A 24239-nucleotide genomic window follows, 5' to 3' on the forward strand; every position below is an offset into this window, starting at 1 on the left:
TCTGGATAGAAAGAACAAGATAAAATACACGAATTATCAAAAGTTAAAAAAATACAGACGAGCTAGACTATGAGTCTCACAAAGCACTGTTCACAACAGCCAGGACATGGAAGCAGCCTAAATGTCGATGGAGGAGTGGATAAAGAAGATGTGGTACAAATATACAGTGGAATACTACTCAGCCATAAAAAAGAATGAAGTAATGCCATTTGCAGCAACATGGATGGACCTAGAGACTATCATACTATGTGAAGTAAGTCAGACAAAGACAAGTATCATATGATATCACTTATATGTGGAATCTAAAAAAAATGATACAAATGTGCTTATTTATAAAACAGAAACAGACTCACAGACTTTGAAAACAAAGTTATGGTTACCAAAGTGGAAATGTGGTGGGGAGGGATAAATTAAGAGTTTGGGATTAACATATACACACTATTATATATAAAATATATAATCAACAAGGACCTACTGTATAGCACAGGGAACTCTACTCAATATTCTGTAATAACTTATATGGGAAAAGAATCTGAAAAAGAATAGATATATGTGTATGTATAACTGAATCACTTTGCTGTACACCTGAAACTAACACAACACTGTAAATCAACTATACTCCAATATAAAATAAAAATTAACTTAAAAAAAAAGAAAGTTTAAAAAAATAGAGGCAAGCTAAACTATGAGTCTCAGAGAGGTTAAGCTGACATATATCTATAGAATCTAAAAAAAAAAAAAATGTTCTGATGAACCTAGGGGCAGGCCAGGAATAAAGACACAGATGTAGAGAATGGACTTGAGGACATGGGGAGGGGGAAGGGTAAGCTGGGACGAAGTGAGAGAGTGGCATGGACATATATACACTACCAAATGTAAAACAGATAGCTAGTGGGAAGCAGCTGCATGGCACAGGGAGATCAGCTCAGTGCTTTGCGACCATCTAGAGGGGTGGGATAAGGAGGGTGTGAGGGAGACACAAGAGGGAGGGATGTGAGGATATACATATGCATATAGCTGATTCACTTTGTTATACAGCAGAAACGAACACCACACTGTAAAGCAATTATACTCCAATAAAGATGTTAAAAAAAAAAAGCTGCCTGAAGCCACACAGTAAATGGCAGAACAAGAGTCTAAACCTAAGTCTGCCTAACGCTAAAGCTATTCTGCCACCTTCCTTTGCAATGAGCGAATGCATTCTGTGCTGCCTGGATCCCACTGGGACCTCAGTTGGCTGTTTCTAAAGGGAGCTGAGGGGCAGCCTCAGAGGCTCTGCTCCGAGCAGGGACCTCTCACCTTCTGCTGCCTGATCGCCCTGGTGACCCTCTTCTCCTGGTGCAGCCGCTCTTCCATGTGCGCCAGGGCCTCCTTCAGCGGCGCCTTTTCTTCGGCCTCTCTGAAGATGTCCTTCAGCTTTGCCACCTGTGACTGGTACATCTGAACCGACACTTTGCTCTGCCTGAGCACACAGGAGAGACAAAGTCTCTTTTCTCCTCAGCTTTCTCACTCACCACCAATGCTCCCGACCTGGGAGATCCTCAGAACACTTCCATATATGCTTGGCTTCGCGTTTTCCTTACAAGTTGGGCGAAGGCTGAAGATGTGGGGACTAGAGGGCAGAATAAATAGCCCATTGGCTGTGGACGTGCAGCATGAAGGGGGCACAGGTTATGCTACCAGCCCCTCCCAATTTCCCAGAGAGGGTGGGGGAACGGATACCACTGAAAATAGGATGGAATTACGAAAAGCACACACATGATGAAACATCAGACACATTTATAAAAGGTGCACCTTATTCCTTAACAGTAGGGTACTTTACCTGCTGCTTTCTTGCCCAGAGACTTGGGTCCATCAGGCCCTGAGTCACCATCCCGCCTCCCCACTCCACACCCAGGCCTCTGTCCTCTTGTCCTGGTCCCTACGGGTCTGCAGCTGCGCCGAGGTTTAGCCTGGAGAATGGAGGCCTGGGCCTTTTGCCGGGGACACGGGCCATACTTGAGCTGTTCAATGTCCTTCTCGTATCGTCTCAAAAGCTCTTCTTTTCTCTGCAGCTGGTTCTTGAGTAGGGTGATCTTATCAAACACCAGGTACAGGTCTCTTTGTCGAAGCTGGTGGACTCTCTCCCTCTCTTTTGGGGAGAGGTGTTTCATGGACACGTGACCTGACATATCTTTGATGTTCAGCATAGTCCCGAGGGTTTTGCTCATATCCAAGTACTACGAGAAAGCGTTTCACAGGTAAGAGGCCTGGCCCAAGACCGCTGGTGGCCACTTTGAGGAGGCAAACGTCTAATTCTGTTTCATTCATTTTCTGCAGTTGCAGAGAAGAAACACATGCTTTGCAAATGAGTGCATTTGGGGCTTTTAGTAGGACTTTCATTTTCCCCCGCATCCATTTACACTATGCCTTTTTGAGAATTGGGGGGAAGTGGGGAGGGGGAATGACAACAGACATAAACATTCATTCTTACTACCCAGTCTTGCAAGGAACTGGGCTCTGCAATTTCCAGCCCATGCTGGGATAGGAGATGGGTCTCGTGGAGCTACTGTAACAACTAAAATGTATGTGGAGTTGATGTTTAAACTATCTGCAGGGCACGCAGGTTTGGACAGGAGGGGACTGATGCTGGGTATACCTACCAGCTTTTCACTAAGATCTAAAGCCTCAGCCACATCCGTTTTCCCTAACTTCTCAGTGGCCATGATGGACCCTGGGCTGGAAAGGCCATTTTGAGGCTGAAATAAAACAAAAGAAAAAAACTCACTTGGCATTCCATTATGATTTTCTACATCCAGAAGAATAACCCAAAGAATAATGCAAGAACTGGAAAAAATAATTTGAGAGAGTTGATTTTTTATATCATCTTTATTGGAGTATAATTGCTATACAATGGTGTATGTTCGTTTCTGCTGTATCAAAAAGTGAATCACCTATACGTATCCATATATCCCCATATCCCCTGCCTCTTGCGTCTCCCTCCCACCCTCCCTATCCCACCCCTCTAGGTAGACACACAGCACCGACCTGCTCTCCCTGTGCGATGCAGCTGCTTCCCACGAGCTATCTATTTTACCTTTGGTAGCGTGTGTGTGTATATATGTCCAAGCCAAGAGAGTTGGTTTTAAATCCAGTCTGACTCTGTGAACTGCCTTCTTTATGACTGTGTTCCTACCCCTTCAGAGCACGACTGCCTTTGAAATGATGCATCACTTGTGCCGTTCTTTGGCCACCGTCTCGTCTGTCTTCCCTTTAGGCCAGTGGTTCTCAACCGGGGGTGACTCTGTCCACCCTACCCCCTCCAGGACATTTAGCAATGCCTGGACACATTTGTGGTTGTCATAATTGCTGCTGGCGTCTAGTGGGTAGAGGACAAGGATGCTGCTAAACACCCCACGATGCATAGGGCAGTCTCCCAAACAAAGAGTTACCTGGCTCAAAAAATCAGTACCGCTGATGTTGAGAAGACAAGCTCCAGAAAAATGGGGACCATGCGGCTTTTGCTCACTATCTCCCTCCTTGTGCCCAGCATGGCACCTGGCAATGAGTGGTGCATAGTGGGCATGTTTGTTGAATGAACGAATGAAGGTTAAGTGGAAAATAGCCTCCCTCCTTTTTATTAAAGGAATCTCATTTCTGTGCAGCAGAAACCATACCCTCACAAAATTTGGCCCAACCTTCTCCTAGCTCTGGAACCTGGTGGGTGGGCATCACTTCAGAACCTTTCCAGAGACAATGCAGATAGTGTTTGCAGCTGCATCTCCCTAAGGCCCTAACAAGCCAGCTGGCTGTTGGAAGCCCAACTGACTGCATGGAAAGGCCACCAGACTGAATAGGGGACCTGATCTGAACGACCACAAATAACCATAATAAGACTCCTTAAAAAATAAATTGGCTTTTAATGCTTGCCATGAGCCTCTCTTAGCCCTAGCATTTGTTGGCACTACCCTGAAAACCTCTGAGATTTAAAAAAAAACAACTACAAAAATATAAAGGCCCCCAAGTGACTGTGATAGACAAGAGTGGACATATTTGTCTATGTATCTATGGAGATGAGAATAAAAGAGGGTATCTGAAGATGACAATAAACCGGGCAGATCTGCTGCAAAAAAGAACCTGAGGTGCTGCTCAGTGTCTTCAGCTACGCTGAGCTGCATCCTCTGTACCTCTCCAAATGCCCCCTCTTTTCCTGAGGGGAGGGTCACTAAGGAAGAGCCTGGGCTACAGGATCCAAGCATACAGTCCCCACCCGGTCTCTGCAGGCTAGCAGACACACCACCAGGGACACACCCCTGGTGTGTCTTCAATCATTATTCTGTGACCTTGGGTGAGGTACTTGACCTCCTGAAGCCTTACTTTTTCTTATCTGTTAAATGGGGACAATAATAGTAACTATGACACAAGGCTGCTACGATGGTTCAATGACATAAGGCATGGAGCCGGCTGAGCTCTATGCCTGGCACACAGTAAGCAGTTCACAGATGTCAGCTATTCTTCCTCCTGCTCTTTCGTTTAATTACTGCCAACCTTGGAGGATTGAGAGTTGGGAGGTTTCCTGCTCTGTGGTGTCAGTGGTGGGATGAGGGCTTGTTGCCAAGGGGAAGGTCAATCTTGGAAGCAGGACCATCAGGACGTGAGATCCAGCTGAGCTCCCCAACTGGAGACGGTCCCTCCACTCCCAGCCTCAGAGAAGGAAGGTTCGATTTTATCAGGAAAACCAACACATTTCTGAAGACTCACATCTCTAGACGTGTGAGCAAATGTCTAGAAAAATTGTAGGAGAAAATGCTGGTACAGAGAGGATGGCTTTATTATGTTTTCCAAAAGCTGGTTTAGACCAGCTGCCGCAGCAAGCCACGCTATTCAGAGCTGTCCATTGTCATGTGTCAATCAAACACCCGATCAAACATCCATTTAGGATACAGGGCACCTTCAACCTAACAATCAAATTACTTCTGAAAATCCTGGAAAACACAAACTATGCTCCCTAAGAAAGGAAGGTTTTCTTGGATAATACTCTTTAAATACTGTTTGACAATAATAACTATCATCTATTAAAGTGCTCGCTATGAGCTAGGCACTGGGATAAGCACTTTACATAATGATCTCCTTTAATTTTTCCATCATCATTTTACAGCTGGGAAATTGAAGTCCCAGAAAGGTTAGGAGCCTGCCCAAGGTCACAGAGCTTGCAGAGCTGGGATTAGGACACAGGTCTCTGATTCTAGAACTTGTGTCTTCTTAATCATCATGGCTCCCTTCTGCTGCCCTTTATGTGTTCATGTTTTTCAGTTTATAGCAAAAAGCAAATGTTAGGCAAGCTCATGGCATAATGTTGTACATTAGCTTGTTGAATATTTTCTGCAGAATATAACATGTGGTGTGAAAAGGAGGGCCCAGAGATTGTCCGGGCCAGCATCAGTGCAATGTTATATCATGCTGTACACGATGGGAAGCCGCCTTTCTATTCAAACATTGGATCACTGGTACGGCCAGGCACCAACCAGTCCATACAGGTGTTAGCCCATCAGGGAGGACCTGGCCTCGAACCAATGATGTATACAGTGGTGCCAGGGCACACGGCTCGTGTCTGTCCTCATGCCCACCCTCCCCACGTGTCAGTCAATGCAGAGACAAAGTTTCTTTGGTTACCGTTCGGATCTCTACTCTTGAAAAAGTTGGCAAGTCAGGTTTTGCATCCAATATTTTCCGAACATTTTTTTCCATCCCGAGGGTCTTTAAGTCTAGAAATGATTCATCCATGTGGTCCTTGTGATCTATAAAAGAAATAATTTACACTCAAAACAAAGGCTCAGGAAGAAGTTACTGCATGTAAAAGTCACAGCTGCTATTTACTGGACACTTACCACAGGCCAGTACTAATTAGCTCACCATCCTCCCTTGGCAGGTGAGGCATCGAGGCCCAGAGAGGTGACATGACTTGTCCAAGGCCACACAGCTCATATGAGGCTGCAGCCTCCCAGGGCGGGGGCACTGAGGGGGAACCTTCGGCCACAGGTGTGAGGATGGACTTGAACCCAGGCTTCTGTGTCCTAGCCCAGGGCTCCACCCAGCAGCAAGCTTGGTTTCTTGAAAGCCCTATTCCCTCTAAACAGGGTATTTATCCTGGGAAGTTCCCCAAGGTTGGTCCTTGCACAGCATGCGTCTATGAAAAGTTTCCACTGGGCCACAGTGAAATAAGAAAAAGAAGGACAAGGTTCTGAGTTTTTCATGAAATCCTGTTTATTTAATATCAAGGCCTGCTCTTGACTCTGAGCTCATGCCTACCCATCTATTTTTTTTCCTGCTCATCTTTTTTTTATAACTATGTTTTTTTAGTTATGAAATGATGGGGATAGAAGATGGTGGTCCTGGCAAATTGGTTAGTCCCTAAAGTGAACCCTCAAGTCTGGGGCCCATGGTTCTCAGCACAGAGGGGTGACTAGGCAGGAGGAAACTTACTTGACAAGCTGGCCTTCTCAAGTTCTTTAATTCGCGCACGAAGCTCAGATAAGGCCTTTTTCTGACACTGAATGACTTCCTCATGTCGGGACCCTTTGCACTTGGCTCCTAGATCACTGAAGGACTGCTCCTGTGGCCAGAATGGTGAGGACAGCAGCTTTATCAGTGATCACAATCTCACTCTCTTGTATTTGAAGAAACATGAACAAATCATGGATTAGCAGAAACCCTGTCACTTACTTAGTACCTTGGAAAATATCATTACAGGGCTTCAGCAGAGAAGGAATTTAAAAATTTCATTTCGAATACAAAGTCACATCTAGGAAGATTTCCAACTTTCCTACCTACTTAGCATCATTATAAATAAGAGATCCCCCCTATGTTCCCTCCCCATGTTTTATTTCTTTTTTTCTTCTAATGTTCTTCTAAGCTTGGGTTTCCACTTGTTGTCATTCTGGTCTCATCTCTGAACAATCACATCAAATTTGCTCCTGGAGGGGCTTTTTTTTTTTGCCTGCACCATGCGGCATGCGGGATCTTAGTTCCCTGACCGGGGATCGAAACCGCGCCCCCTGCAGCGGAAGCACAGAGTCTTAACAACTGGAACACCAGGGAAGTCCCTGGAGGGGCTTTTAGTTATTTATTTTTTTTCTGCGTTACGCGGGCCTCTCACTCTTGTGGCCTCTCCGGTTGCGGAGCACAGGCTCCGGACACGCAGGCTCAGTGGCCATGGCTCACGGGCCCAGCCGCTCCGCGGCATGTGGGATCCTCCCGGACCGAGGCATGAACCGGTGTCCCCTGCATCGGCAGGCAGACTCTCAACCACTGTGCCACCAGGGAAGCCCCAGGTGGTTCTTATCGGCCAACTTGGGGAAAACCTTCTTCTCAGACTTTGTGGCTGAAAATGTAGTCTGCAGAGCTGTGCTATCGGTACCAGCTGGGAGCTGTTCAGAAATGCAGAATCCCAGGCTCCCCCAACCCGAGACCTGCTGAGTCAGAATCTGCATTTCAACAACATCCCCATATGATCAATGGACACCTTTGAGTTGAGAGGTGCCACTGTAAAGTATCCTCTAATTGGCTGGTTTCTGGAAAAGTAAGTAGCAGTTTGGGCCATGTGTTTCCCCTGATATGCATGAAGAGAAAGACTGAAATACTATTGGTTGGTCTTGCACACACTTAGACACAAACCAGGAGCCGCAGTAACGACTGGGATTTGTATCAATAAAATCAGCTGCGGTATATAGACAAAGTAACATTTCTAGACATTTCAATAACCTTGCCTCTTCAAGTTGATCTTCAAGTTGATCTCTGAGTTTTAGGATTCAAGCTTCATGTTAATTCCTCCTACATCATTCACCCTCTTTAATTAATTTAGTTCCCAACAAGGAGTTGCTGAGATTCCTCCATCTAAGTACATGCCCTCTGCTTCTCATAGGAAAGCCCATTTCATCAGTTTCCAGTAGTAAAGAGAAGGATGGGGACCACCTTACCGATTTCTCTGCCATTAGCCGCTTGACTCTGGCTTTCAGCTTCTCCTCTTGCTGTAGCCTTTCCTCGGTCAGCTTCTCCTTCTCTGCCAGATGCTGCCGTAACTCTTCTTGCAGCAAATACTGCTGAGTTTCCCGAGAACTGTTGATCTTCATCTGAAATGAGGGGAAGGGGAACTGCAGCTGATGGGGGACAGGACTAACGCAGGAGTCATTTCCACTACCTTTGGGGGCGGGACAAAGGTTCACGAAACTTTCTTCAAAACACAGAAAAATGATGCTTAGCTTAGTAACTAATAGCGAAGTAGTAGAGCATCGTGGTTAAAAGCTCAGACTCTAGATCTAGATAGAATCTCAGCTCTAGTTCTTTCTAGACACTTCTTCGTATAGAAAATAAGTGGGTGAACTAAGGCAGGCCGTCTTCCTCCTCATTCATCCCTGCCGGCCGCTTGGGTGCGGGATTCCGTGGAGAGCACGGGCCCGTGAAGGGGCTCTGCAGCACGCCTACCTGACCTACTGCCCTTTCCAAATTGGCTTTAATGAGGTTTGCTCTGTTCCTCATTTCTTGCAGCTGAAGCAATTTCCTTCTGGAATCCTCCCGAAGCTTCTCTTCAACCTGAAAGGATGATGAAACCGAGGGCTTGCTGCTAATGTGATCATCATGCCCTCTGGGGAAACTCTTCTGGGGGGGCTAATGGCAGTGGGGGAGTCCCTGAGGGGTAGGGACAGCTGCAGCCCAGCAGCAGGGGTCACAGGCATGCACAGGGTGGAGGCAAACTCACAGGGAGTTCCCCCCGAGGGGAAAGGGCCGAGCTCTGCACCCGGGGCTCAACTATGTTCTACCGCACACTCCCATCCCAGCTCGGTCCCTAACCAGCCGTACGACACTCGGAAAGTTACTTCACTGCTCCGTGACTCAGTGTCCTCATCTGTCAAATGGGGATGATGATACTAGTATCACTGCATAGAGTTATTGTGGGGATTCGATGTTTGGAATAGTGCTTAAGGGCTCTGTGAGTGTGTTAAGTACTGTTGTAACCTATGAAAGGTGGACGGGAATGTCCGCCGTACAGTCTCGTTCTAATAACTCGTGATGGGTACTTGGAAATGTTATGATTGGGTTTATTATCATAACTGTTTGTCGTTACCACTTTGAGCACACTCACTGGTGGTAACCTCTCTGGAGGCTTGCCAAAGCAATGTCTATTAAGAATTGCAGCCTGCCAAGGAAGGCCTTTAAAGTGGAGAAGCTTGCCTACTTTTCCCCCCTTGCTTGGGTAACAGTCAACACACGGTAAGCTTGGGCGTGCTCCACGCTACCCTTGGCTGGCCAGTGTAGGCCTCGCAGCTGCTCAGTTCTTGGATGCACCTGCTGAGCCCTGGGCCCTGGCACTAACAGGAAATGAGGCAAACTCTCGTAAATAAATGGAAAGTTTTTGTGCTGAAACAAATTCACAGGCTGTTTTTTTAGGGATCTGAAGAGGGGGATCACAGGGATGTAATAAAAGACCCAGAAAAGCCCTTAAGAGCTTTCTTCTGAGTAGTGTGGTCCAGTGCAAGAGCCTCTACCCAGCTCCGTTACCTTGGAAAAGTCATCTAAGCTCTCTGGGCCTTAGTTTTCTCCCAGGTCTAAACATGCTCTGACTTCTATGTCAGCAGCCTTTTTCATATGCTGCAAAAGCCAAGTCCAGCCTTGGACTCTGCCCTTATCTGTGCTCTGCATGAACAGCCCCCGTTCCCGTCCCCAAGCATCAGAGTCACCTTCAGCGGCCGCCCTGCTCCCTCTCTCACACTCGGGGGTCTCATGCCTGTCCTCCAACCCCTCTCACATTCTAGCTGGACTGTGACAACTGGCCTCCTCGCCTCGAGTTTAGTTTCTTCCAGTGCAATCTTAACGGTACTGTGAGAGTTACCCAGCTGTAAGGCAGCTCTGTCCAACAGAACTTTCTGCAATGATACAGGTACTCTGAGCGAGGCTGTGTTGTCTAATACGGCAGCCACCAGGCACATCTGGGGATCGAGCACTCGAAATGGGGATGGTGTGACGGAGGAACTGAACTAAAAATTTTAGTTAATTTTCATTAATTTCAGTGTAAACAGTAGCATGTGGCTGTTTGCTATGCCAGGGTCACTGAAGTCAGACGAACCTGGAGTCAGACAAAACCGACTGTGCCATTGGGCTAGTTACTTTACTAGTAACTAGTAGCCTTGACTTTCTCATCTGTAAAATGGAGAGGATGATTTCTAGATCACAGCGCTGTTGTGAAGATGAAGAGATGAAATGTTCAAGGTAACTCCTAGTACGTGAGAAATTGTAACTACCATTTTCACCCTGATTACTGTCCACGAATGTCATTGCATCAGTCACTTGTTCAGAAGCCTTAGTAGCTCCCCACTGCCTGTGTGGTACAGAGCTCAAGCACCTGAACTAAGGCAAAACACCAAGCCAGGGATTCAAGAAGCCCCTACGAACTCAACGAGGTAAATAAAACTGAATCCACACCTAGATAAACCATAATAAAACTGCTGGAAATCAAGGGAAAAGACAATCTTAAAAGCAACCGGAGAAAAAGACAGATTATGCAAAGGTACAACAGTTAGGCTTACAGATGACTTCTAAATAGAAATAATAGGAGCCACAAGACAATAGTGACATATCTAATGCTGTATCTAATGTGCTGAAAGAAAAGAATTGCCATTGTAGAATTCAATACGCAGTCAAATGTGTTTTAAGAGTGAAGGTAAATATACATCTCCAGACAGACACACAGGCACATTTGAGAATTTGTCATCAGCAGAGCCACAATGAGGGAAAACATTAAAGGGTGTTCTTCAGACACAAGAAAAATGAACCCAGGTGGGTGATCAGAGATGCAGAAAAGACAAGCAACAGTAAGGGTAATGTGTGGATATGATACTGACTATATAAAAACACTAATAATGTCTTGTGGGGTTTTAAGTATCAAGAGGAGTTTAGAAAATGACAGCAATGGCTTATAAATCTGGAGGGGGTAAGTGAAGTTAAGGTGTTTGAAACTCATTGCACTGTCAAGGAGAAGGGCATAATTATCAACTACTATTGCCTCTTGGTAAGTTAAGAATGCAGGGCTTCCCTGATGGCGCAGTGGTTGAGAGTCCGCCTGCCGATGCAGGGGACATGGGTTCGTGTTCCGGTCCGGAAGGATCCCACATGCCACGGAGCGGCTGAGCCCGTGAGCCATGGCCGCTGAGCCTGTGCATCCGGAGCCTGTGCTCCACTACGGGAGAGGCCACAACAGTGAGAGGCCCGCGTACCGCAAAAAAAAAAAAAAAAAAAAAAAAAAAGAATGCATATTGTAGTCTTCAGGATGACTACTAAGAGAATAGTAGAAGAGTGAAAAACTTAATTAATGTGTGATTTTGGTGAGTCAAGGATGAATGCTATTGTCTTACTATTACTAAGAGAATAGTAAAAAAGTGAAATATTTCCAAGCTAATAGAGGGGGAAAGTGGAATAAGAGAAAACCATCCACTCAGAAGGAGGCAAGAAAGGAGAGAAAAAGGAACATACCACAGATGGTACATCTGGTATTGAGCAAGAAGGTAGATTTAAACCCCAGGACACGAGTAATTACATGATATAAATGGACTAAAAGTCAAAATTGTCAAACTGGATTTTGTAAAAATGATACGCTATCTGAAGGCATATGTCTAAACCTTAAGACAAAAATTGACAGAGAACATATGAAAAAGATATGGTATGAAAACTCTAACCAACAGAAAGCCAGTGATGAAGCTAAATGACAAAGGAGACGTTAAGGGAGAAACGCTACTAGAGATGAAAAGGGACATTTCATGATGATCTAAAGTTTTGCTCTACAGGAAGTATTAGGATTCTAAATTTATATGCACCTAGTAACACAGCCTCAAAATATATAAAGCAAACATCGTTCATATTAAAAGAAGAAACACACAAATTACAAACATGTTGAGATTTTTAAAAACATTCTCAATGATGGAACAAAAAGACAAAAAAAATCAATATGAGAATTTAAGTTGGATCAACATCATTGGCAAACTTGATTTAATGGATCAATTCTTTCTTAGATAATTTCACAATTAAGATCTGAAGGCAGTCTAGGGTTGTGGTTACACACAGGAGCTTTGGAGTCAGGCAGACCTGGATTCAAGTTCTGCCACAACTACTTTATGCAAGTGAACTTGGATAACTTCCTTCACCTCTGTGAGCCTCAGTTTTCCCGACTGTAAAGTGGGGTTAATACCAGTATAGACCGCATGGGGTCATTGTGAGGATGAACAGAGATGATGCAGGTGGAGTGCTGGCCCCAGAGTGGTTCCCAGGCCAACCTGTCCCTGCCATACCTTGCTCTTTTCCCGCAGCGTCATAGAGATCAGGCTCTGCTCGGTACTGCTCCTTTTCAGCTCCACCCTGAGCTTCCTCATTTCTTTTTCCATGTCATGGATTTGCTGAAAGAGTTCCAACAACAGGGAAGTCAACTTCACAACTCATTTCATCCGGTTCATTAAGGCAGAAACCTAGTCTGGGATTCGTTAACTCCTTCCCTTGGGGGACAATTCCAGGTATTTGAGGCAAAGTAGACTTTCTTTCAACGGATGCAATGAAAGTGCTGGGTGAGGGAAAATTTGAGTTTCTTTTGAAGATCAGCATGGATCCTGGATTAAACAGTACAAGATACCTATCCACTCATTAGAGTCTCTTTCCTTGGGGCATATTTTTGAGTTCAATCTAAATAAGGGCTGTTTGGAAGACACAATGGGCACAGTTTGGAAGAAAAGAACAATGACATTTTTGGTTTTTCTCATTTGAGGCAGAGAAGTGTGCTCCTGACAGAGAGAAGAACACATGTCTCCTGCCTCCGTCCCAGGCACCGTCCTTCACAACGGATGGAAAACGTATGCCTGGTGATGTGCACGAGGGTTCGGGCCGGTACAGGGGGTGAACATTTACATTGAGTGGTCATCTTTTCATTGTATTCATTTTTATGTTCACCTTCCATACAAGGCCAGTGATACATTTGCTTTTTATTTTGTTTTTATGAATTGTTGTAAAATTGAATGTATTTAAGTAAAAATACTTCAAGAAGAGTTGTGTTAATAACAGTGTTCAGGGCTGTGATAAAACTTGTGACAGTGGATCATGAAAGTCTGGGCATCACAAGTCCAGGGGTAGGGACCACGGTGAATTTCTAGCAGCATACGGTGGCCACCTCCCGTCCCTTTCCCCAGGGGAAACCTGATGAGGGGCCTTGAGCCAACTGCCCAGAAAATCTGGGGAGAGTGTGTTTTCCATGGTCTTTTCACCCATCTCTTTGAGGCCAGCAAATCAAAGAATTAGGAGACTACATTAACAGACAAACACCCAGAAAGCCCCAGAGCTTGTGCTAGCTAATGGGCCAAGGAACCCCTCCAAAACCCTCAAGGCCACAATCTAGGCTTTCAGTGGACACCTAGGGGTCAGGAGGTTCAACGCACAGTTTTGCAGAGTTTTAACTCTTTCTCTTGGGCTTCCCACTTCTCCTCCTGGGCATCTTCCTTCTGTAACTCTTCTTTCAGCACTGAGCACTGTGGAGAAAAAGGACAAGGCCACAGGGGCTTGGCTGGGGGTCCCAAGTACCTGTGTTCATGCCCAGGAGTGTTTCCTGCTGTATAACCCAATCACACCTCTGAATTCTGAGAGGCGAGACCATTTGTGTGATGGGAGCACGGGATCCTGTACTCCTTCCCAGTTCACCCCTCTCCTGAGTTCTGAGGAATAGAGCATCTAAGTTCCTCTTCAAAAGCCAGCAAACTTCACTGCAGGGGAAATCCAGCTCTGTAGAGTCTGGGTACTTAGGGTGCAGGAATTAGGATGTTTTCACGCTGTGACCGGTGAGGGTGGAGGGGGCCGAGCCAGTGAGCTCCGGTCCATCTTAGGGCTTTTGTGCAGGTTGCATCTCAAAGACACAACTGCCCCGACTGGTGTGGAGGGGTAAACGGAGCTGTCTTGCCCGAGGGCGGCTTGGCAACAGGCATTAAGGGCATAAGGATGGATGTGCCTTCTTTTGACCCAGCAATTCCCACTTTAGGAATGTACCTTAAGGACAATGACTGGAGAAATAAGTAAATCTGTAGTTTCAAGGATGCTCTTCACAGAATTGTCAGTAACAGTGGAAGAAAAAAAAAAAGAGGAAACAACCCAAGTGTTGTTTAGAACAGCAGACCACTTTATAACACTGGGTACATCCAGGAGAAAGTATGTAGCTTTTAAGACGAATGATAAGAGCGTTGATTTACTAGCACGGGAAAATAGTAAGTATTTAAAAATTTTAAAAATGTGCATAGTATAAATTAACTATAAAATGATTGATTGATTGATTTCTAGGCAATATATAGAAATAAGACTGGAAGAACATACATGAAAATATTAACACTGATTACTGAAGGTAGCGTTTCCTCTCCTCTCTTTTTATTTTTTCTTCTCAATGTCATCTACTTATTTTTCTAAAATTAACACACATGATGTATGTCATTAAAAAAAAAGGCATATCAAATGTTCACAAGAGCAGTACCCTTGGTGGTGACGAGCCCTTGTGCTATTGGCCAGCACAGTCTAGAGGAGAAGGGACCTCATTCTGAGGTCAACGAGGAAGGGGAAACGGGGACATAAATCATCCAAATGCACTTCAGGAGGTAGAAGAGCCAAGCAGGTGCTGTCTTTGCAGATTCCTTCTACTTAGCACCAGCTCTGCATCCCCTTCCCGTCCCCAACACACACACACACACACACACACACACACACCCCACATTAAACAGCTATAGCACATGCCTGGGAAGACACTCTGCTTGGGAGAAACGAATGCAGAGGGCTTGGCCAGGCACCCGACCTCGGGCAGAGGCAGAAGAGCACAACGAAAACCAGCCTCCCACTTCTCGGAAAACGATTTTGTCATCCCCATTTCACAGATGGGGAAATGGAGGCCAAATAAGTTACAATAAAAGAAAGCTCTGGGATGGGACCCTGGTCTGTCTGATCCCAAAGCTCGTGCAGTGCCTTTCACCAGCTCCAAACTGGGTATGGTACTACGTTCCAGGTATTACTTACTGTGCCTTTTCCTTGGAACCTCAAGATCTGTTCTCACCCCAGCCCCATGCAGACCTAGCTATCGGGTAGCCTCTGGGAATCTCTGAGTTGCCACCTGAGATGAAAGCTTTGAGGTTTTACCTTGACTCACAGAAACAGGCACATCATGCAAATACTGAGAAATCTTATCCTATAGGGGCAGGATTCTAAAGTTAGCATTGAAGGCAAGATTTGCAAAGAGTCAAAGTTACATGTAAAAAGCTCTTTGCTTGCCTACCACGTTCATCTTCCATAGAGACATTCTACACACTAAAGTCTAAGGAAGAAATGAGCGTCTGCGTGTTTGCATCTGGATCTTCAGACGTTCTGCTGTGAAGACAGTTATGAGAACCAGCGGTGCTGGGACCACGATGCAGCCGTGTGGTCATCCGTGCTCACAGAGAGATCGTATTCTGTTTAATGTCAAACTTTGCAATGGCAGTATATGCTCATAGGTGGGTTTGTTGCTGGGATTAAACAAACTCATTTATAATAGGGGTTAGAAAATGTTTGCTGGATGTGAAAATATATTATGCTTCTTCTGAGCCACATACACGCTGTCCTTTGAAAGGCTTCAGAGAAGTTGGCCACCTGCCCAGCAGCTACCCTCCCTGTGTCCTTGGGCACTGGCCTCATCTCACCACCGTGTGTCATGTGACTCCACTGTGCTTTTCGCAGCTACAATTTGCTGATGACCCGACACTCACTCTGGAGCTGAGGGCTTCGAGCTGGTGATCCTTTTCTTTGTTCTCACTTTTCAGTTGATTCACCTCCTGTTGTAGTTGTTGAACTTGACCATCCTTTACTAACACGTCTCTTTGCAAAGATGACACCATCTCTGTAAAAGAACCAAACCATACCAAAACAAAAGACTCATGGAGGTGAAAGAGGCAGGAAGGATTATTGGCAACACCATGGCTGTCAGCCAACGTTTGGACAAGACCTTCCAAGCCTGGGCCACCACTGGTGCCCGCCTAGACCTGGGGAGGCTTTTTCCAAGGGTCCCAGAGCAGGAATGGGAATGAGAGCAAAGTCCACGGAACAGGGTTTGAGGCTTCAGTGAGAATGAGGGGCAGTCAGCACCAGCGAGAGGAGAAGCCTTTGGGGGCCCCTTGTGGGCACAGGCCAGCCAAACCTGGGAGGAGAGGCCACACCATGGACCTGGGGAACAAAGTCCCAGCACAGGGAAGGTCTAGGACTTCTTCTCCAGAGGCCAGGAGATGGGCGTGTGGCAGAGGGCACTGCTGGACACTATTGATGGGGTGGTTGGTTTCACAGTCCTCTGAGTTTGGACCCCTCTCTACCACTTATTAGCTTGGTGGTCTTGGACAAGCTATTTCACCTCCCACTGTCTGTCCCACACAGAGTTATTGTAAGGGTCAAATGATGCGATATGTCCCAAGAACACAAAGTGGCTAAATTATGTTTGTTACAGGGCGCCTATGATTTTTCTCAGCAGCCAGCTTCCAAAATGGCCCCAATGATCCCTACCACCTAGAATTCATGCCTTGTGTAGCCCCTCCCAACCTGAATAGGGCTGCCATGGGTAACCAATATGATACTCTGGAAATGACGGACTGTTTCCTCTCAGGCTGGGTCATAAAAGACACTGTGGCCTCCTCTTTGCTCTCTCTCGAATTACTCACTCTGGAGGAAGCCAACTGCTGTGTTGGGGAAACTCAAGCAGCCCTAGAGAGAAGCATGTGTGCTCAGGGACTAAGGCCTCCAGCCAATAGCCATATGAGCAGCCATTCTGAAGGGGGATCCTCCAGCTCCCCCCGAGGCTTTAGATGACATGACTTATGCCCCAGCCGACATCTTGACTGCAACTCATGAGAACTAAGTCACCCCCCTCTCAAATTCCTGAACTACAGATACTGGGTGAGATCATAAATATTAGTTGGGGATTTATCCATTACATTTTGGGGTAACTTGTTATGCAGCAATAGATAACTACTCCATTACTGTAGTATCATTTTTTTAAAACATCTTTATTGGAGTATAATTGCTTTACAATGGTGTGTTAGTTTCTGCTTTATAACCAAGTGAATCAGTTATGCATATATATATCTCCCCATATCTCTTCCCTCTTGCATTGTAGTATCATTTTGAATAAAAGTGGGAAGAAGGGTGCATAAATGCAGTGGTATTGGGTTACCTCATACGGTTCTTTTCTTAAAAGAACATCAGGCCCAGTTTTAGTGGTAGGTTTCAATCAAGAATGTCTATGAAATAAAGCACAAAATGCTCCAGAATTTCATTTTAAAAATGAGCTTTGCCTCCAGGACACAGTTCAGTTACTTGGAAATCCCTCTGGGGCTTGCCACACTTTGAGTGGGTCCAGCCCATCTCAAGCATTATCCCAACCCAGGTCTGTCCGACTCCCTGATCGGAGAAGGTGGGATCTGAGACAGGCTTGATGCTTGGATGAGGTTTCACTGGCCGACATACGGGAGGAAGGTGAGGACCAGCGAGTTCATCCTTCCATTCCTGGTGCCCAGAACAGCACCTAGCCTGGGGGAGGTGCTCAGAAAATATCTGAGGACATCCCAAGTGAGGGAGGAGAATAAGCAGAGACCTGGGGGCAGCAGGGGGTGGGGCTGGGTGTGATTAAGTTGCAGAGTGAGGCAGAAGAAAAGCACAGATTCATACAGAGATGGGGATTCACGTGCGACTCAATGCTATGCCTGGCTTCTACAGCTGTGGGCATGTTTCCTGCTACGCGCTGGCTGCCTTCAGAGTGATGTGCCCCTCCGAGGCTCACTGCCTCCTCCCTGTCACCTGCTTCTCTCCCTCCCCTCGTCTGTGAGTGGTCCCATCCTCTTCAGGTCTCTAGGCATGTCAGTTTCGGCTTAAAAAACTCCACTGGATTCCCAACACCCTTGGAATAAAAACCCAGACCCCCCGACCCTGCCCAGCCCCACAATCCCCTGTTCACTCCACGCAGCCTCGCTTGCCCTTGGCTTGTCCTTGCCCACCTGAAACAGGTCCTCTCTAAAAGAAGGACATAGCCGTGGAGGATACAGCATAAACTGGTTAGAATCGGCTAGGTCCAAGGGGGCGTAAGATTCGAATTCCAGGGGGAACTGGAGCCCCATTACAGGCTCATTGTAACACATGAGCGAAATGACACACGCACCAGCACCAGGACTGTTCCGAGGCTGACCATAAAGGTCAAAAAGTGGGTGGTGGGGCTTCCCTGGTGGCGCGGTGGTTGAGAGTCTGCCTGCCGATGCAGGGGACATGGGTTCGTGCCCCGGTCCGGGAAGATCCCACATGCCGTGGAGCGGATGGGCCCGTGAGGCATGGCCACTGAGCCTGCGCGTCCAGAGCCTGTGCTCCGCAACGGGAGAGGCCACAACAGTGAGAGGCCCTCGTACAGAAAAAAAAAAAAAAAAAAGTGGGTGGTGGCCCAATGCCTCGAAATTCCCGCCCCTTCCCCAAAATATTAGAGTTGTCCCAATCCTCCCACTCATTAGCCTATAAAATTACCCAGCCCATAAAAACTAACTGCCCCATATTTGGGGGCCTCTAGCCTTCTGAGATGGCCCACACTCTGTCTGTGGAGTGTGTTTCTCTCTAAAGAAATCCACTTCTTACTTTGTCTCTCACTGAATTCTTTCTGCATGAGACATAAAGAACCTGAGCTTTAGTAAGTCCCGAGACCAGATGCGTGATCTCGATTAAAAGATAGTGGGTTCTGACTGGGTTCGAGTCCCAGCCCACGGGTTCAAGTCCCACCTGAGTTCCATGGTTGCACACCCACTAAGCTGGTCCCCCTTGGCCTCCCCCCTTGAAGCGCTGGCCACCACGACACACAGTTTATTTTCTCCACAGCACCACTGCTCTCTGAAGTGGGCTTGTTTATTCATCCGTTTACTTTTATTGTCTGTCACCCCCTCCCAAATCTGTGAGTACAGGAATCTGACTGTCTTGCTTGGCTCTCCCTCCCCGGAGCCTGGAACGGGGCCTGACACCTAGTAGGAGCTCAAGAAACAGGTGGAAGCAATGAAGGAATCCAGGGAATCAAAGCTCAGCTACAGCTGTGCGTTGGCTGCCCCTCTCCCAACCCAAGCCCTTTATCAGGGGACCACCTCTGATCAAATTAGAAAATGGTTTCCTTTGGGCCCAAGTGCACTCGGCTGAAATGGGTGAGACTATGGGTGCCTTAAAGGAGTGACCCCATTTTGTCCATGCTCTAGTTTGCACTCAGGCTGCTTTGTGGAACCACCCAAGCCACAAGGCGACCTGTGTTCTCCCTGGTGGGGCCAGTGCTCAGGAGACCTTGTAGCCAAGAGATACCATTCTCTCAAATATTTACCAGGCCCTGCCCTCGGAACTGGGTGGCAAGAAACCTACACTGAGGGAGAACTCTAATGCACCGACACGGGTGATCCCTGAGGCTGCACCCATGTCACGGGCACAGGTGCGCTGGTTGACTGGTGATGTCTGCAGCGGGAGGGCAGAAGCTCTGGAGCCTGAATGCAGAAGGGCCTCACCTGACGTGATGGCGGCGTCCCTCCTTAAGTTCTCGGCCTTGTGCTTCAGGGAGGTGATATCCAGGGTCTGGCTCAGCACCTGGTTGTAGCCTTGTTGTAGGGCACTGATCTGTGGAAGGAGGCAACACACAGTCAGAGGGGGCCAGCCAGGCCTGCAGGACACGCTGGTACTTCTCCAACGTTGGGCAAAGAGTCGGGCTGATCTTGGATCGGGGTGTTGAGGAAACCAAGGTTTTCAGTTGTCACCAGTGGAAGGGGCAGGAGGGGCCTGTTCCTTCAGTGACCACCATGTCATCGGTCCTCAAGACACGAACCTTATCTTTGTGGCCACCCAGGGGCTCGGGTGCTGCTGTCTTCCTATGACCTGTGGGTTTTCAGCCATAAATAGACCAGCTGTTGGTTCCAGATCATCCAGCACTGACTGGATGCACAGCAAAGTTCAAGAGCCGGGAGCAGGTTATGAAATGAATTCCCTCTAATGAGAATAGAGGGTAGTTTATACCTCACAGAACACTCCAGAGTTTACAAAGCCCGTTCACACATGCTACACTGATACTCGTCACAGCGTTGCTGAAGGCTGACGTTCCCATTAATGTGCCCATTTTGCAAGGGAGCCAGGTTGAGACTCAGAGAGGCGAGGCCCCCTGCTCGGCATCACGTGGCTGGTCAGACGTGGAGTCTGATTCAAACCCAGTCTTTAGTTGCCTGGTTCCTCCTTCCCAGGTGGCTCTAGGAATGAACGTGAGAAGTTGGAGGCTGTAAAGCATGGCATGGACTTGGGAGCCGGACTGTGGCCTTCAAGTCCTGTCTCTGCCAGTTAACGGGCTTTGTGAACACAAGGAGGACACCATATTCTGTTTCCTTTTGTTCAGTCTGCACGCGGGGTGATGGTAGTCCCAACCTGATAGGATTGTTAGAAGTATTTTAATAAGTAAGCATGTGTACAAGTGCTCAGATCAAGCCTGGCACACGGCACAGGGGGAAGAGCTATTGACGGTCCTCTCCTCTGACTACCCACGGGGTGTTTTTTTTCTTTTGTTTTGGGTTTATTTTGGTTTTTTTTTGCGGTACGCGGGCCTCTCACTGTTGTGGCCTCTCCCATTGTGGAGCACAGGCTCCGGTCGCGCAGGCTCAGCGACCATGGCTCAGGGGCCCAGCCACTCCGCAGCATGTGGTATCTTTCCGGACTGGGGCACGAATCCGTGTCCCCTGCATCGGCAGGTGGACTCTCAATCACTGCGCCACCAGGGAAGCCCTCACGGTGTGTTTTAGCTTCAACTTCCCTCGTCCGTCTCTGGGGAAGGTAGTTGGTAATCTTTATGTGTGCATTTGTAAGCCTTGCCAGGCTCACTTAAACGCCAGTGTGGTTGTTATTAAGAGGAAATACAGGGGCTTCCCTGGTGACGAGGTGGGTGACAGTCCGCCTGCCGATGCAGGGGACGCGGGTTCGTGACCCAGTCCGGGAAGATCCCACATGCCGCGGTGCGGCTGGGTCTGTGGGCCATGGCCGCCGAGCCTGCGCATCCGGAGCCTGTGCTCCGCAATGGGAGAGGCCACAACAGTGAGAGGCATGTGTACCACAAAAAAATAATAATAATAAAAAAATAAAGGAAATACAGGAATCGTGGGTGGGAGCACCACAGGCCAGCTCTATCTATGGCTGCTGTGAGCACCCTCTAAGTCCATGGCGCAGAGCCCCCTCAAGGGCGGGCCCCCCTCCAGGGGTCTAGGTATACACGTGGGGTGCGGAAGGCTCTCCATCAAATGCAACGTTGGTAAGGGCCCGAAAGTAGCTGCCAGGCCTCAGCCTCCACAGAGCAGGTACCCGAGAGGCCGGGAAAGAGAGCTGGGCCCAGAACCCCCTCCCTCTCGGTCTGATGTGGCCAGACTGCTTGTTCTGAGTGGCCCGGACATTCCCACCTCAAGGTGCACTGTGGGCCTTTGCCCTGTGATTTTTCAGATGTCAGGCCTCAGTACTCCCACAGGGACACGTTTATTGGGGCATAAATGTCAAGCAATCCGTAGACAGGACAAGAGCTAGCTTGTTTTTTTTTTTTTTTTTTTTTCGCTGTACGCGGGCTTCACACTGTTGTGGCCTCTCCCGTTCTGGAGCACAGGCTCCGGATGCGCAGGCTCAGTGGCCATGGCCCACGGGCCCAGCCACTCTGCGGCATGTGGGATCTTCCCGAACCGGGGCACGAACCTGTGTCCCCTGCATCGGCAGGCGGACTGTCAACCAATGCACCACCAGGGAAGCCCCACTAGCTTGTTTTGATAGATCAAAACGGAAGTGACAAGGAGAAGGATGCAATTTCTTTTCTTTTTTTAAAAATAAATTTTATTTATTTATTTATTTATTTTTGGCTGCGTTGGGTCTTTGTTGCGGTGCATAGGCTTATTGTGGCGCCTTCTCTTGTTGCAGAGCCTGGGCTCTAAGCACACGGGCTTCAGTAGTTGTGGCACGAGGGCTCAGTAGCTGTGGCGCACAGGCTTACATGCTCCACGGCATGTGGGATCTTCCCAGACCAGGGCTCGATCCCGTGTCCCCTGCACTGGCAGGCGGATTCCTAACCACTGTCCCACCAGGGAAGTCCTGGGTGCAATTTCTTTGTTCTCCTAAGGTAAGGTTGCCAGATTTAGGGGAGGAAAAAAGGATGTTCACTTAAAATAGGATTTCAGATAACGAATAATATTTTAGTGCAAATGTGTCCCATGCAATATTTGGGACACACGCTAAAACGAAATTCTAAAATTCAAATTTAACTGGGTGTCCTTACTTTATCTGGCAACCCCACCCGAAGAGAGTTCCTAAACTTCAGTCATTCATATACCACTTTCACCATTTTTCCCATGTCTCTTGGCTAGCCCCACTATAATTTCTTAGCATTTTTCGTAGAAGCAGCTCCCTTTTTAAACTTAAAAACGTGCATTAAATTAAAAATAACTGTTATAAGAGTAAATAGAGACTCAGTGTCTTAAATAAAAATAATCCCTCCAAAAGAAGAAATACAGGAATTTCCCTGTTTACCATCAGACCAGGTTGCGGGCATCATGCTAAAAAAAAAAAAAAAAGATTGGGGGGAGGTGTTGGGCATGCCCAGGTAATGGAGTTCGGGCGTGCTGATATGGCCACCAGATGGCGCTCACAGCCTTTGGTCTTGGTTTGTGTCCTTGGAAATCTTGTCATTATTATTCTGGTAGAATTAACAGAACCGTCAAGGTCTCACAAGTTTTCTGACTCGTTTCATGCACCATCATGGTTCAGAGTCTAGGACATTTGGGGCAGTTACACTTACTTTTTCCCTGGGGCACCTGAGACATTATTGGGGGGGGTCTATGCTAGAAGTTGCGGGGACACAGGCCACTCTGACCCCCACTCTCCCCAAGGCTATACTTTTGCATGTTTGTGCTTTGGAAACTTTGAGTGAAAAAATTCTTTCACATCTTACTTTTCTCTGTTGGGGGGAACTACAACTTTTCCATAAAAGGTCCTTGGAACACTGAAAGTGTTTGTAAGCTCTTCTCAGCTTAATGCTTTTATTTGCATGATACCAGAGATAGAACACACAGAGACAAACTTCCAGAAGGGAAAACATACGTTCCCCTCTAAGACTCCAGTGGTTTTGACAGATTGAAAATATTTCAATCTGAGTGTCAGAGTTTTAGGATTTCGGATTGCTGGAAAACTCCAAAGAGTCTTCAAACCTCTTTGATACTTTTACTATCAAAGTAAATATCCATATTGTTTGTAATGGCATAAATTCCAAGATGTTTAATGTCTGTTAAGCTGTGTAATAAAATGGGCACTGAATCATAAGAAAGTTAAGAGTGCTAGGAGGAGTGATTGTTTCAGGATGATAATTTGGCTTCTAATTAGCACAGGCGTATAAGAGCACATGGAGGTAAGAATTTTCTAGTGATACTGTAGCAGGTCAAAGATCTCTGAGAGCAAATCATTATGCACACACCTTCGGGGACCAGGGAAAACACATAAAGTAATCAGAACCATAAATCAACCTGCCATGTGGCTTATACTTCTGGTGGAATGCTCTGCAGGCAGTAGAATAGTTAAGAAACGAAAATGTCAGTGGATGAAACTCGATTTGAGTTCAAACCGATGGAGCCTCTGGTTCATATATGCCTTACTATAAAATATTCTTCTTCAGTTATAAGTGAAGCTCCAGTGGTAGGGGAGGCAAGAGCATGATGCATCAGTGTAATTATTTCTAGATAATTTCTTTGTAAAAAAACATTTTTCCCCCAGATATCGGCAGCCACTTTAAATAAAATTCAAATTGGGACCGGCTGATATTCAAAGATATGTGGAAATTATATAATATTCTATGTCAAATATATTTCAATTATTTAAAAAAAGGTATGTGGGGAATTCCCTGGCAGTCCAGTGGTTAGGACTCTGTGCTTCCACTGCTGGAGGCCTGGGTTTGATCCCTGGTCAGGGAACTAAGATCCTGCAAGCCGCATGGAATGGCCAAAAATAAAAAAGGTATGTGGGAATAATTCAGCCTCATCCATGTACCTGAAAAAGACATGTCATTTTCTCAGGAAAGCTCTGAAATGGGAGAATAACTGAAAGGAATATTTCAGCAAAATTGTGTTCAGTTCAAGAAAAAGATGCTCATTAATGTGTCAGCTACCTGTCAAGGTAGC

At 46.8% G+C, this 24239-nt stretch overlaps 1 protein-coding gene across 1 annotated transcript in view; it reads right to left on the reverse strand.

Annotated features, from left to right (window-relative positions):
• LOC309808863 (forkhead-associated domain-containing protein 1-like) overlaps nt 1-24239 on the reverse strand; it is a gene marked incomplete at both ends in the record, with an annotated part of 86468 nt that overhangs the window by 5730 nt on the left and 56499 nt on the right. The window contains 5 exons of the mRNA XM_082629440.1: nt 8461-8568; nt 12315-12419; nt 13446-13535; nt 15780-15910; nt 19572-19680. Coding sequence (XP_082485566.1) covers nt 8461-8568; nt 12315-12419; nt 13446-13535; nt 15780-15910; nt 19572-19680 — 543 coding nt within the window. The remainder of the gene's footprint in view (nt 1-8460; nt 8569-12314; nt 12420-13445; nt 13536-15779; nt 15911-19571; nt 19681-24239) is intronic.

This window comes from Mesoplodon mirus (assembly GCF_964341445.2).
Source record: "Mesoplodon mirus genome assembly, chromosome: 7".
Classification (NCBI taxonomy): domain Eukaryota; kingdom Metazoa; phylum Chordata; class Mammalia; order Artiodactyla; family Ziphiidae; genus Mesoplodon; species Mesoplodon mirus.